We start from the raw sequence: 15,408 nt of genomic DNA, 5'->3' as shown, positions 1-15,408 counted from the left end.
TTACTTCTCAAACGACTCTTCAAAAAAATGCTTTCCGCCTGGCCCGTGTGGTTCAATGGTTGAGTATCAATCCATGCACCAGGAGGTCACTGGTTCAATTTCCAGTCAGGGCATATGCCTGGGTTACAGGCTTGATCTCCAGTAGGGGGCATGCAAGAGGCAGAGATCAATGTTTCTCTCACTGATGTTTCTATCTCTTCATCTCCCTTCCTTTCTCTATAAAAATCAATAAAAACATTTTAAAAATAAAATGCTTTCCCTAGATGTCTAGGGACAAAAAGGGGCCACATGCTAACCTGACAAGCTCAGGTAAGGCCTGCATGGTGGCCCTGCAAACGCAGAGACATGAAGTGACCACAAAGGATGATCTGAAATTAAAACTTATTTTTTGTTAATCCTCATCGGAGGATATTTTTCCATTGATTTTTAGATAGAGTGGAAGGGAGGGAACGAGGAAGGGAGAGAGAGAAATATCAACATGAGAGAAAAACATTGGTTGCACCTTCCGTACAACCCTGACCAGGGTTGAGGATAGAACCTGCAACCCAGGTACATACCCTTGACTGGCAACCAAACCCACAACCCTTCAGTCCGAAGACAGATACTCTAACCACTGAGAAAAACCGGTCAGGGCTGAAATTAAAACTTTTTAACAAAAGGCAGTTTATGGCAAGTAGTCATGTCCTAGGCTAGAATCTTCCCTAACAGAAGTCAATCTTTACCTTAACTAAGCCTGTATGTCAGGGTAACTCCCCTTTTCCAGACTCCTCAGGGCACAACCAATGCAGAGTGGATAGCATAAATCCTCTCGTTGTTATTGTTATGATGTTGACTGTTAATTATCCAGTACCCACCTATGTAAAAGATGTATGTATCTATCACTTTACTTTTCACCCAATCCCAGGGGTTTCCCTACTTTGCTTTCTCCCACCTCCCTAATCTATCACAGGTGGTTTTCATGTAACCCACTTGCGTCTTCCCTTTTGTTTTTTTTTCCCTTTATTGATTTTAGAGAGAGAAATAGGAAAATCAATGAGAGAGTACATTGACTGGCTGCCTCCTGCATGCCCCCACTGCGGATTAGGCCCACAACCTGAGCATGTGCCCTGACCTGGAATCAAATCAGCAACCTCTTGGTGCATGGGTCGATGCTCAACTACTGAGCCACACTGGCTGGGCTATAGTGATATTCTTAAACATAGCCAAATCCTTGGAGGTGGGAGAAGGGGGCAGGGGGTTGGAGCTCTGGCTGCTCTGTCAGCTTCAGCCTGACCCAATGACTCCACCTGTTCCTGGTTCCCAGACTTTATACTCCTAAGTATAAAGGGGATGGTTTGGGGATCCCTAAAAGAAGAGAAATGCCTGTGCTGAGAATAAATTAATAAATGAATGAGGCCTGGCTGGTGTGGCTCAGTGGTTGAGCCTCAACCCATGCACCAAGGGGCTGCCAGTTCAATTACCAGTCAGGACACATGCTCAGGTTGTGGGCATGCAGGAGGCGACCATTTGATGTTCTCTCTCATCAATGTTTATATCTCTCTGTCCCTTCCTCTCTCTCTAAAATCAATAAATAAAATAAAATAAATAAATGAATGAATGAGAGTGAAAAAAAAGTAGACACTATTACATTCCTAATTTTATTCTGTAGTTAAATTCCCTCGACTCTTTTTGAAACTGGAGACTTTTTATATTTTAAACTCTTAATTTTGTAATCATGGCTAACAAAAATTCTTAATTCTCAATAAGTTTTCCAACCAATAAGTGAATAGTTTAAAGTAGATCTTTTTTGCCCTGGCTGGTATGGCTCAACAGTAAGAGCATCATCTGGGGACCAAAGGGTCCCAGGTTCGATTCCAGCCAAGGGCACATACCTCGGTTGCTGTTCATCCCCAGCCCCAGTTGGGGTTGTGCGGGTGGCAACCAATCCATGTGTCTCTCTTGCATTGATGTTTCTCTCCCTCTCTTCCTCCCTCTCGCTCTATCTGGAGATTAATGTAAAAATGTCCTCGGGTGAGGATTAAAAAAACAACAACTTAATTTCCCATTGTGAATGGTTCCAAAGTATGGACACCACCAGGGAACTAGTTAGAAATACTAATAACGAGCCCCACCCCAGACCTGCAGAATCAGATCTGGGGTGGGCCCTAGCAATTGTGGTTTTTTTTTTCTTGAGTTTAGAGAGGAAGGAAGAAGGAGAGAGACAGAAACATCAATGAGATGCCCTGGCCAGTTTGGGGCAGTGGTTGGAGTGTCAGCCTGCGGTACAGAGGGACCGGGGTTCGGTTACTGCTAAGGGCATGTACTTCAGTTGCAGTTTGTCCCTGGCCCTGGTTGGGTCATGCGGGTGGCAGCCACTCGATGTGTCCCTTTCACGTTGATGTTTCTCGCTCTCTCTCTCTTCCTCTCTCCCTCCCACTCTAAAAAAAATGGAAAAATGTCCTCAGGTGAGGATAAAAAAAAAATTAAGAAAAGAAACATCGATGACAAAGAACATCAATCAGCTGACTCCTGCACGCCCCCTACTGGGGATCAGGCCCACATCTTGGGTAAGTACCCTGACTGGGAACAGAACTGGTGACCTTTTGGTGCATGGGTTGATGTTCAACCACTGAACCACACCGGCCGGGCCAGCAATTTTTTTCAACAAGCCCTCCAGAGGATGCCCATGCTCACAAGTAGTTTGAGAACCACTGGCTTCAAGGTTAAGAGTCAGGTTGTCTCTATTCAAATCTTGGAGTCAAGGTTTACTTGAGTAATCAAGAGTAAATTACCCAGCCTCTCTAGGCTTGTTCCTCATCTATAAAACGGAATTATGGGGTTGTTCTGAAGATTAAATAAGAAAACATATGGTAAAAGCTTAAGAGCGATGCCAGGCATATGAGAAATATTCAAATATTAGTTGTAGTCAAAGCACTTTGACAGTTGTAGATTGGAAAGGGGAGTGAGGAAAGCAGAAAAGGCTTACTCCCTACCCATCTAGGAGTTTAATACCTAGTGACTAGGCCAGACACATGTAAACAAGGCAGAATCAAATACTCCTAAAGGAAATAAAGATGCCCTTCTAGGAGGGGCAGTCAAGTTGATTAGGATCATGTAAGAAGAACAGGCAATTCTGACCGAACAACATAGGCTTTAAAAAAGTGATTACATACAAGTTAAGAAAAGCCTGTAGAAAATAAAAAATCATTCCAGCCTACAGGTGTGAGCCAAGATTCCAGAAGCAGACCAAAGAAAAGGACAAGGCAGTAGACCATAATGATAAGAATAGATAAAGCAAAAATAAGTACAATAGTCCCTCCTTATCCACAGGGAATGTGTCCCAAAACCTCCAGTGAATGCCTGAAACCACAGATAGTACTAACTCCTATATATACTTTGTTTTCTTCTATACATACATACCTTCCTCCTTACTCAACTTCTTCAACTCTGCCGGAAATGTGGCAGCAGCTTCTTCAACAGCAGATGGAGCCTCTCCAGTAATTTTTACATTTCTCAGTCCAAACCTATTCCTGAATCTGTGTAACCATCCCTTACTTGCAGAAAATGGCTTGGTTTCACTCCTTTCAGAGGATCCCTTGCTGAAGTCTTCGTATAGGCTCAGTGCTTTCTGGCGTAAAGTGCTGCCATCAACCGGAACACATTTTCTGTTCTTGTCTTCCACCCACAAACTTAAAGCCTTTTCCATCTTAACTAAGCACTTATCACGTACTGTGGCTGTAACTTTTGCAGTTTGAGGTGCCACAACAAAACTAGCACGAATTTCTTTTTCCTTCTTCACAATTTCCCGGATAGAAGATTCATTCTTACTGTAGATTTTAGCAACCTCAGCATAGGATTTTTTTTCTTTCCTTATTAAGTCAAGAATTTTCACCTTTTCACTTAAAGGAAGCACTTTACGGCTTCTCTTTGGTATATTTGAATTGCCAGCATCACTACTCTTCTGCTTTGGGGCCATTATTAATTAAGGAAAATAAGTGTTACTTGAATACCAGCACCACAGCAGTATCAAAACGGAGATGGCAACGAAGTGTCCAGCGGCTGGTAGTGTGTATAGCGTGGATATGCTGGACAAAAGAATGATTCACATCCAGGGTGGGACAGAAAAGGAGTTTATCACGTTACTCAGAACGGCGCGAGAAATTTAAAACTTATACATGATTTATTTAAGTAATTTTCCATTTAATATGTTCTGACCTCGACTGGAACTCGGGAAGTATGGTGGGGAAGGGGGAAGGGTGTGCTGCTGTAGAAAATGAAATCAGTCATCCTAAGTCATAGGCTTTAGGGGGAGAGAAGGGTTTGGGAGCCCTACCTCCTCAGAGCAATGTAACTGTACATTCTCATTTGCAAACTAACTTCCCTTTTCCTTTCCTTAGCACCCAGAGACTACTCGTAGGCACTGCGGCCTATCAAGCCATTGTCTGCAGCAAAGTTGAATGCAGAGAGGGTGAGAAGTCTGCACGGGGTCCCGCATTCGCAGGAGTGAGCCTACTTGCACAGGACCCGACATCTGAACACTCTCAGCCGCAAATTAGCGCAAAACCATAACACTAAAAAAAAACACACACAGAAAACCTCGCTTTAATAAAGGAAAAACTTGGATAAGAAAAAGTGGAAGGGGGAGGCAAGGGAAAGAAGACAGCTTTTTGTCTTCTTCCTCCCCTAAAATCCGTCTGGATGCTGGCCCAATGCAGACGGCTTATTTTCATGGCCTGAAGGCTGAGGTTTTCCTTCCGGTCATTGTGTTTATTTCCCCACAAAAACAGGCCCCGCGGGGCAGGCGTGCCCGCCGGGCTGGGACAAAGCCCACTGCGGGTCCCACCTGGGCGCAGGCAGGAAAGGACTGGGACGGAGACGAAGAGGGGCGGCGCTCCCCAGCCAGCCAGTCCGCCCGCCAGCCAGCCGGCCGCAGTTACCAGGCAGCGTGGCGCCGACCCCGCCCCCGCCGCCCGCCGGCCAATCCGGCGAGTCTTGCTGCCCGGGCGCACCAGCCCCCGAGACACCAGGCTGAGCGCGACCCCACGGCTTGGGCCTGGCACCGCGCGCGCACCCGCAAAGCCCGAGCCGGCCAATCAGCAGCCGGGCATGCGCAGCCGCAGGCTCGCTCGCGCGCGGGCCTCACGCGTGAGACCCCCCCCACGCAGCGCCGGCGCGCGCGCCCCTCCCCCATGAGTACCCAGGCGCGCGCGTGCAACTGTCGTCCCCCGCGACCGCATCTGTTCCTGCCCCACCCCCAACGCTAGCTGCCTGGAGTTGGGGGGCCACGGTACCCCAATACAGCCGCCGACGGTCCCCAGACTCCTGTCCGTGCAGGCCCCGGAGGGGTAGTCTCAAAGGCCCGGCTCGCAATGGCAACTGGGGCGGGGGACAGGGGATGAAGCGACAGGGACTCACCCGAGTGCAGCCGCCTCCAGGCAGCGCCGGGGTAGGGGTGCCGAAGGGAAGCGAGTGTGGGCCGTGCGCGAGCTGCGGCCGCGGAGGAGCAGCCTCGGGCTGAGGCGAGCTGACTAGCGGGCAGGAGGTGAGAGGGCGAGGGGCCCGAGCGTCTCAGCCGAGCTTCTGTCACCGCCGCATGGCCGCCCCGGCAGGGCCTCGCTCAGCGCCTAGATCCAATTGCCAGGGACCGAGAGAGAGGCCGGGGTAACCGCGGCAGGCAGGCGGCCTCGGCTGGAGAGCGCGTGCGGGGAAGCGGGGGGGGGGCGACCAGTGGCCCCTTTTCTCTGCTCTCCGAGCTTCTCTCTCACCCTCCTCCTCTTTTTTTTTCTTTTTTTTTTCGGTTTTTTTTTTTTTTTTTTTTTTGTTCCTCGAAGGCTCGCTGCGCTTGCGCACCCTCCACGCCGCCCAACGGGAGTTGTAGTTTCTGATTCGTCCCCGTTAACGCGATGTGGGGGGGAGTGGACTACGATTCCCAGGAAGCGTCGCGCCGGCTAACCCTGAGCCCAGGGACGCCGGAGCGCGACGCCCGGCCCTCTCCGGCAAGGACTGTCAATGGAGGCGTGGGGTGGTGGGATCGAGAACATGGCTGCACCTGGGGCCTGTTCGGCTGCCCGAGTGGGGGAGGGGAGCTGGGGCGCAGGGGTGCAGATCTAGGCCGGTGATGGCTCCAGCCTGCTCCCGCCGAACTCCAGCCGGCGCCTCCGGCCGCCCAAGACTTGCACTTACTCTTGCACCCGAGATTCCCTGCAAATTGAGAGACCGGAACACGGCAAAGGCCCGGGAGCTCCAGGGCGGCCTGCCGGCTCTGCCGAGGGATCTCCTCCGCCCTGCACTACCCTCTGGGACACAAAGAACTCTGTTAGTTTTGAAAATTTGCCGCAAAAGAGACAGTTTGCCCGGACTTGACGGGGAAGGGGTGGGACTCTTCTGTTTTTATTTACTCCCTGAGGCTTTGCTCACGTGTCTACACTCGACTTTTAGAAAGTTGACGAAAAGCCATGGAGTGGGAGCAGATAACCTGATTGAAGCCCGTTTTGTTCTTTCAGCCACTAAGCAGTTTTTGTCGAACCCATCCCCCCCATTTTATTTTTTTGCTTCTCAACTTTCATTAGCTCATGAATTTCGAGACTGCTGAGACGTTGCTGTTCACCTAAATTAAATTCAACGTTTAAAAAACTGGACCCAGAGATGTTAGATGTGAACGTAAAGCGCAAAATTGAGTGATTTTGTAATTTTTCTCCCCACCGGGATTCAAGCCACACCGGCCATCCTTCCCCTCCCCCTCCTCCTCCACGGTAGGTGGCGACCACAGAGGCTTTTCCAGCCCGTGTCGCTGGCAAGAAAACTTTCCAAACAGCCAGTCTTTTGATGTAGAGCAGTCCCCCCTTATCCGCGGGAAATACCTTTCAAGACCCCCAGTGGATGCCTGAAACCCCAGATAATACCAAACCCTGTATACACTGTTTTTTCCTATACATACATACCTTCCTCCTTAATCAACTTCTTCAACTCTACCGGAAATGTGGCAGCAGCTTCTTCAACAGCAGGCACAGCCTCTGCAGGAGTTTGTACCTTTCTCAGTCCAAACCTATTCCTGAATCTGTGTAACCATCCTTTACTCGCAGTGAATGGCTTGGTGTCTCTCCTTTCAGAGGATCCCTTGCTGAAGTCCTCGTATAGGCTCAGTGCTTTCTGGCGCAACACAGTGCTGTCAACCGGAACACATTTTCTGTTCATGTCTTCTACCCACAAACTTAATGCCTTTTCCATCTTAACTAAGCACTTATCACGTACTGTAGCTGTAACTTTTGCAGTTTGAGGTGCCACAGCAAAACTAGCACGAATTTCTTTTTCCTTCTTCACAATTTCCCGGATAGAAGATTCGTTCTTACTGTAGATTTTAGCAACCTCAGCATAGGATTTTTTTTCTTTCCTTATTAAGTCAAGAATTTTCACCTTTTCACTTAAAGGAAGCACTTTACGGCTTCTCTTTGGTATATTTGAATTGCCAGCATCACTGCTCTTGCCCTTTGGGGCCATTATTAAGTTAGAAAAAAAAAGGTTACTTGAACACCAGCACTGCGATACTGACACAGTGGATCTGATAACAGAGACAGCTACTAAGTGACTCATGGGCGGGAGTGTCTACTGCGTGGAGACGCTGGACAAAGCATGGTGTGTGTGTGCGTGTGTGTGTGTTAGAAAGTGAGTTGTTAGACTAAAGTTTATATGGTCAAGATTACCCTTGTCATAAAAAATTTGGGAGATAGTCCTTTGCTTCTATTAATCTGTATAATACAGTGGAATTTTGCTGCTGCTGCTGCTTCATAAGCAACTCCAACTTCATTGATGTTGAAGCTGCTCCTAAAACTCTTTTTGTTTTTGTTTTTGTTAATTTTCACCCGATAATATTTTTTTCCATTGATTTTTTAGAAAAGAGGAAGGGTGGGGAGGAGAGAGAGAGCGAGAAACATCAATATGAGAGAGACACACTGATTGGTTGCCTCCTCCACATACTCCCATAGTGCTGGGATGGAACCTGCAACCCAGGTACATGCCCTTGACCGGAAATTGAACCCGAGACTGTGTGGTGCCTGGTCAGATGCTCTAACCACTGAGCACACTGGCCAGGGCATGCTCTTAAAACTCTTAAATCCTAAAGCAGTTTCTAAAACTTTAGCTGGCTTTGAATTGCATCTAGAGGGAAAGCTGGCCCTTTGTGGACAGTGAACAGTATATGGAACGGTGTGTGGTTTAAACAGCATGTGGAAACCAAGCCTTTTTCTCAGTGTACTGATATTGATAGGTGTAACTCTCAAATTTATGTCTAAAGCAGCGATTTTCAACATTTTCTTTTTTTTTTTTTTTTATGAATTTTTATTTATTTTTTTGTTACAGATATTTTACCTTTTTACCCCATTGGCACCCCCCACCCCACCTCCCCTCCACCCTGTCCCCGGCTTAGTTGTCCATGTCCATTGGTCATGCATACATGCATATAAGTTCTGTGGTTTATCTCTTCCCACCCCCCCACCCCCCGATTTTCAACATTTTCATCTCATGGCGCACATAAGCTAATTACTACAATTCTGCAACACACCAAAAAACATTTTTTTGCCAATCTGACCAAAAAAAAAATATTTTGATTCATTCACACCGGATGTCTATTGTGTTAGCTATTGTCCTTTTGTGTGTGTGTGTGTGGTATGTGCCCCTAGCAGGAACTGAACCTAGAACTCTCTGGTCCGTGGGCCGACGCTCAACCGCTGAGCCAAACTGGCCAGTGCTTTTTTTGTTGTTTTTTGTTTTTTTTATCCTCACCCAAGGACATTTTTTCATATTTTGTTCAGAGTGGGATGAACAGAGAGGAAGAGATAGAGAGAAACATTGATGTGAAAGGGACACATCGAGTGGTTGCCACCCGCACGACCCAACCAGGGCGGGGAGCAAACTGCAACCAAGGCACATGCCCCTAGTGGGAATTGAACCCAGGTCTCTCCGGACTGCAGGCCGATGCTCTAACCACAGAAAACCAGCCAGGGCTGTTGTCCTTTATTTATTGGACAATCTGAGTGAAAAGAGGTCAGTTCCCTGACTAAATAGCCAGGTATTGCATGTTTTAAAAATTCTTGGGGTACACCAGTTGAAAATCACTAGTCTATAGTTATTAAATATACTTTTTTAGTCTTCCCTAGAGCCTGGCTCACTACCTTGGCCATTATTGTTATACTACCACAAATTGCTATTTGTTAGCCAATTTCTCCCTCCCCTCATTAGTACAGATGCTTTGTTAATTGTGATAATTGTTATAAACCATTTTGGATACCATCTCTCAGCACAGCCGCTTGTTTTTCCCACACAGGATCAAATTGATGTCTTTTGGGTTGAGCAACAGATAAAAGAAAAAAAATCATTGATTTGTGTTTAGGAATGGTATAGTAAGAAATTCTCCTTTGTTTAATTCAACTTACTTTGTTTAGAATGACATTCAATGTAAAAATATATGTGTACCAAGAGTGAGATTACAGTCCAAACGGTGTGGCTCAGTGGATTGAGCGTCGTCCCATTGACTGAGAGGTCCCAGTTTGATTCCAGTCAGGGCACGTGCCCAGGTTGCCTGGTCTATCCCCAGTAGGGGCATGTAGGAGGTGGCTCATTGATGTTTCTCCCTCATGCCAATGTTTCTATCTCTCCCTTCCTATCCAAAAAAAAAGAAAGAAAGAAAGAGAAAAAGAAGGAAAGAAGGAAAGACTGAGATTGCCAAAAGAGCAAATGAGCAGCTCTTTACTCTTCTCACTTAAGACAAAGTGCACAGAGGCCACAGGTGGCAGAATCTTGCATGTTATTTATTTCAAAATATTCCAAATATTTATCTTGTTTATGTTTAACCTAGTGTATGCAATCCTGCAGATGAGTGTTCATATAGTGTGATACTTCCATTCTATTGTATACTTGGGATTCTAAGCCAGACTGGTCTAGGCCAAGCTAAAGATGGATCTAGACCAAATGTAAGCTCTTCTGCCAACTCAAATTCATTCTCACATGGACTCATGTCGACTCCTTTTATTTATTTATTTATTTACTTACTTAATTATTTACTTATTTATTTATTATCATCACCTGAGGACATTTTTCCATTTTTTGTTCAGATAGAGTGGGAAGGAGAGAGAGGAAGAGAGAGAGAGAAACATCAATATGAAAGGGACACATTGTGTGGCTGCCTCCCGCAGGACCCAACCAGGGCCGGGGACAAACTGCAACCGAGATACGTGCCCTTAGCAGGAACCGAACCCGGGTCTCTCTGGACCGCAGGCCAACGCTCTAACCACTGAGCCAAACCGGCCAGGGTGACTTTTTTTTTTTTTTTCTTTATTGATTTTAGGGAGAGAAAGGGAGAGGGAGAGAGAGCTAGAAACATCAGTGAGAGAGAACATTGTTTGGGCCGCCTCCTGCATGCCCCCTACTGGGATCAGGCCCACAACATGGGCATGTGCCCTGACCAGAAATCAAACCAGTGACCTCTTGGTGCATGGGTCAAGGCTCAACCACTGAGCCACACCAGCCAGGCTTGTTGACTGCTTTTATTTTTTATTTTTTTAATCCTCACCTGAGGATATTTTTTTATTTATCTTCAGATAGAATGGGAGGGAGGGAGATAGAGAGAGAAACATTGACGTGAGAGGGACACATCAGCTGGTTGCCTCCTGCATGACCCCGACCAGGGCCTGGGGCAAACCCCAAGCGATGTATGTGCCCTTGACTGGAATCGAACCTGCGACTTTTGGTCCGCGGGCCGACACTCCAACCGCTGAGCCAAACCAGCCAGGGCTTGTCAGCTGCTTTTGAAAAAACAAGGGCTCTGGCCTTGTTTTTTAGTCTTGTTGACTGCTTTGAAAAAACAAAGGATCTGGCCCTAGCCAGGTAGCTCAGTTGGTTAGAGCGTCCTCCCAATATGCCAAGGTTGTGGGTTTGATCCCCAATCAGGGCACATACAAGGAGCAACCAGTGAATGCATAAATAAGTAGAACAACAAATTGATGCTTCTCTTTCTCTCTCTTCTTTCCTCTCTCTAAAATCAATTAATTTAAAAAATAATTTAAAAAAACAAAACGGATCTGGTAATATTTGAATGTCTTCACCAGTCCTGAAGAATAATCACCTCTCCTTGGGTTTTCAATACTTGGTGTCACAAGTGGGCCTTCTTTGTTATCACATAACACATCCAGAATAGGAACCCCTGACCACCCATGCTGACAGAACCACCCTTATACCACTTGGTCAAGGTCATTGTTGTTGAGATCATTTAGTGCTCCTTTTATTTTATTTTATTTTTTAATTTTATTTTATGTACAAAGAGATAGCTTTCTGTGGTAAGGTAGATGTCTTGGATGGCCCATTCATGGAAGTTCAATTAGTCCAACTTAATGAAACCGAATTCCTTTGCGTACTGACCGAAGCGCTGGTGGCACATATTGAGGCCATGTTTCCAGATCAGACCATGCTGGTTTGAGCAGACGCAGCAAGAACGGGAATGCTGGCCGAATTTTCTCCGATGGCTCCAGTAGAGTTGCTGGTGACCCATCTTGTTCGCTCAGAAGCAACAAGGCAAAAAGGAAACTTTAGTGCTCCTTTTAATGATGTTCTTTTGCATGACTGGTGTGGCTCAGTGGTTGAGCATTGACCCATGCACCAAGAGGTCACCAGTTCTATTCCCGGCCAGGACACATTCCCAGGTTGTGGGCCAAATCCCCAGTTGGGGCATGCAGGAGACAGCCCAATCAATGTTCTCTCTCACTGATGTTTCTATATCTCCCTCACCCTTCCTCTCTCTCTAAATTCAATAAAGAAAAAAATGTTTTTTTAATAAAAATAAAGATGTTCTTTCCCTTTTTTTTTTTTTTTTTTTATCCTCCCCCAAGGACATTTTTTTATATTTTGTTCAGATAGAGTGGGAGGGGGAGAAAGAGAGAGAGAGAGAGAAACATTGACATGAAAGGGACACATCGAGTGGTTGCCACCCACACGACCCAACCAGGGCCAGGGACAAACTGCAACCGAGGTAGGTGCCCTTAGCAGGAACCGAACCCGGGTCTCTCCAGACCGCAGGCCGACGCTTTAATGCTGAGCCAAACCAGCCAGGGCTAAAGATGTTCTTTCAAGCCCTGCCTTGTTTGGCTCAATGATTAGAGTGTCAGCCCGTGGATCAAAGAGTCAATGGTTCGATTCTGGACAAAGGCATGTATCTTGGTTTCAGTTCGGTCCCCAGCCCTGGTTGCAGTGATGTGGAAGGCAACCAATTGATGTGTTTCTCCCACATCAATGTTTCTCTCTCTCTCTCTCTCTCTCTCTCTCCCTCCCTCCCTCCCTCCCTCTCACTCTATCTGAAGACAAATGGGAAAATATCCTCAGGTGAGAAATAAAATAAAAAAAAGAGCCTGGCAGGTGTGGCTCAGTGATTGAGCATCGACCCAAGCACCAAGAGGTTGTTGGTTCATTTCCTGGTCGGGACAGATGCCCAGGTTGTGGGCCTGATCCCCAGTGGGGGACATGCAGGAGATAGCCCAATCAATGTTCTCTCTCACTGATGTTTCTATCTCTCTTTCCCTCTCCCTTCCTCTCTCTAATATCAATAAAGGAAAAAAAAAATTTTTTTTTATCCTCACCCGAGGACATTTTTGCATGTATCTTCAGATACAGGGGGAGGGAGAGAGGGGGGAAGAGAGAGAGAGAGAGAAACATCGTTGAGAGAGAGACACATGGAGTGGTTGCCACCCACATGACCCCAGCTAGGGCCAGGGACAAACTGCAACTGAGGTACGTGTGCCCTTAGCGGGAACCAAACCCGGGACTCTCCAGTCCGCGGGCTGATGCTATATATAACCAGTGAGCTAAACTGGCCAGGGCAAAAAAAAATTTTTTTAAATGTTCTTTCAAATCCAAACTCAATAATCTTTTTGTCACTCTGTCATATAGTTTAAATTGACCAAAACCATAGTTGAGACCCTCTTGACACAATTTTTTACAACATATCCAGTCTTCATGAATACTAAACAGATCTTTTTTTCCATAACTGCTTAATGCAGGCCCAATATCTTCTGGGTTCAATTTCTTGTTTTTTCTTTACAGTATACATAGTACAGTATAGAGAATGGAATGTAAAATATATAGCTATCATTTGTAAGATAGCAGTTTTGTCTTTTAGATCAATGTTCTCAGTTAAGATTTGTATGCCCAGTTCCCACCACAGGGGTTAGTAACATCTTAGCTGTTAAATGGTGTCTGCACTCTTGGAGGTAGCCTACACCTTTGTTGTTACTGCAAGTATGCTTTCTTAACTGATTATAGAACACTGTTTTTTATTGTTGTTTTTTGTTTGTTTTTAATCCTCAACCAAAGATATTTTTTCATTGATTTTTTTTTTTTTTTTTTTAGAGTTTGAGGAAGGGGGGAGAGAGAGAGACATGTGAGACAAACACATCAATTGGTTGCCTCCCACATGACCCTGACTGGGCCAGAGATTGAACCTGAAACTGAGTATCTCTGTCACATCAGTGTTTCTCTCTTTCTCTCTCTTTCCCCCTCCCACTCTATCTGAAGATAATTGGGAAAAAATATATCCTCAGGTGAGGATTAAAAAAAAAGTAAAATCTCTGTAGTATTATCCTTTTTTTTACACTTCAGATTTCTTTTTTTTTTTTTTTGGTACGTGCCCCTAGCGGGAACCGAACCCAGAACTCTCTGGTCCGCAGGCTGATGCTCCAACCGCTGAGCCAAACCGGCCGGGGCTCTATAGTATTTTCTTTGCCCTAAGGATTTGGTGGATCTGATGATATGTAAATGAAAATAGTTATAAACTCGCCCTGGCCGGTTTGGTTCAGCGGTTAGAGCGTCGGCCTGCGGTCCAGAGAGACCCGGGTTCGGTTCCCGCTAAGGGCATGTACCTCGGTTGCAGTTTGTCTCCGGCCCTGGTTGGTCGTGAGGGTGGCAGCCACTTGATGTGTCTCTTTCACGTCGATGTTTCTCTCTCTCTCTCCCTCCCACTCTCTCTGTACAAAAAATGGGAAAATGTCCTCGGGTGAGGATAAAAAATAAAAAAAATAAATGAAAATACTTATAAACTCTTAATTAAATGTTATATAAATGTTAAATGTAATAACTTAGTGGTGGCTCAGAATTTAAAGCTTTAGCCCTAGCACCAAAGGGTCTCAGGTTCAATTCCTGGTCAAGGGCACATACCTGGGTTGCAGATTTGATCCCCACCCTTGGCCAGAAATCGAACCCAAGACCCTTTGGTCCAAGGGGTAAACACATTGAGACAAAATGGCCAGGGCTAATTCTTTTTTTTTTTACTTTTTTTTTTAATCCTCACCCAAGGATATTTCCCCATTTATCTTCAGATAGAGTGGGAGGGAAAGAGAGAGAAACATTGATGTTTGAGAGACACATTGATTGATTGCCTCCTGTGCAACCCCAACCCAACCGAGGTATGTGCCCTTGACCTGAATTGAACCTGAGACTCTTTAGTCTGAGGGCCCACACTCTAACCACTGAACCGAACCGGCCAGGGCTTAACTTCTTTTTTTAAACTTATTTTTATGGTTGATTATATTATCCCATTGACCCCCTCCTCCCTTAACTTTTTTTAAAATTGATTTTTAGAGAGAGAAGAAGGAAGAGAAAGAGAACATTGCTTTGCTGTTCCACTTGTTTATGCATTCATTGGTTGATTCTTGTACGTAACCTTGGTGTTTTGGGACAATGCTCTAACCAACTGAACTACCTGGCCAGGGCAGTTTCTTGATTCTTTATCTTTGGATATTTACCAAGCCTTTCCTTTTTTTTTTCTAGTGAATCATAGCAATCCTTTTAACCCCCTTCAAGACCTATGTTGATTATAATTAAGGTAGATACACTTGGGAAAGTTTTCATCTAAGAATAGAGAATGTTTGAACAATGGATTAGAGGGGGAAAAAGAAGCCAATAATAACGATACTGTTCAAATGTGAAATTACCCCACAATCAGTGTATCAAACTTTGTTTTTTCCAGCAGTGGGAAAGTGTTCAATTATCCTCTCCCTTCCTCCTGAACCTAGGAAGGGGGCTGGCCAGGCCCCAGGTACACTTTAGAGCCTGGCCAGCCCCCTTCCTAGGTTCAGGAGGAAGGGGGCTGGCCAGGCTCTAAAGTGTACCTGGGGCCTTTGACTGACTTCATTCATTCTAGCAAATTGTGCTCTTCAATGCCAAATGAACTCAGATTGGCCCCTGGGTAATGAGTAAATGAGGAGCATCAGGAACAAGCCTGAACACCTATTAAATTTTGAAAAGTCTAAAAAACCCTCTCTGTCCTCCAGAAATGTATAATAATGGCTAACATTTATTGAGCATTCCTTTGGTGCCAAATGCTGTGCTCAACGCTTAATAGATTATCTCATTGCATGCTGACAATGCCCCATGGTAGGTGCTTAGAACCTC

The 15,408-nt window shown here is 45.7% G+C and overlaps 2 protein-coding genes across 12 annotated transcripts in view; both read right to left on the bottom strand.

Annotated features, from left to right (window-relative positions):
* GTF2I (general transcription factor IIi) overlaps positions 1–7,088 on the bottom strand; it is a 115,797-nt gene extending 108,709 nt beyond the window's left edge. For 3 of the 11 annotated variants that reach the window (XM_036280776.1, XM_036280777.1, XM_036280780.1), the window contains exon 1: positions 6,921–7,088. The gene's annotated coding sequence lies outside the window, so the exon portion shown is untranslated. Of the gene's footprint in view, positions 1–5,394; positions 5,773–6,920 lie in introns of those variants that run through there. The other 8 variants (XM_036280782.1, XM_036280784.1, XM_036280785.1 and 5 more) reach the window with 5 other exon arrangements.
* Positions 7,089–11,347: 4,259 nt separating this feature from the next.
* LOC118641366 (40S ribosomal protein S29-like) lies at positions 11,348–14,382 on the bottom strand. The gene is made up of 2 exons (XM_036278526.1): positions 14,364–14,382; positions 11,348–11,529 (listed from the first exon to the last, which is right to left on the bottom strand). The coding sequence occupies exons 1-2, from the start codon at positions 14,380–14,382 to the stop codon at positions 11,348–11,350; spliced, it is 201 nt and encodes a 66-aa protein (XP_036134419.1).
* Between the last annotated feature and the right edge of the window lie 1,026 nt (positions 14,383–15,408).

This window comes from Molossus molossus, unplaced genomic scaffold (assembly GCF_014108415.1).
Source record: "Molossus molossus isolate mMolMol1 unplaced genomic scaffold, mMolMol1.p scaffold_m16_p_3, whole genome shotgun sequence".
Lineage (NCBI taxonomy): Eukaryota > Metazoa > Chordata > Mammalia > Chiroptera > Molossidae > Molossus > Molossus molossus.
Note: the sequence above shows the minus strand (reverse complement) of the source record. Positions and strands in the feature narration are given on the sequence as shown.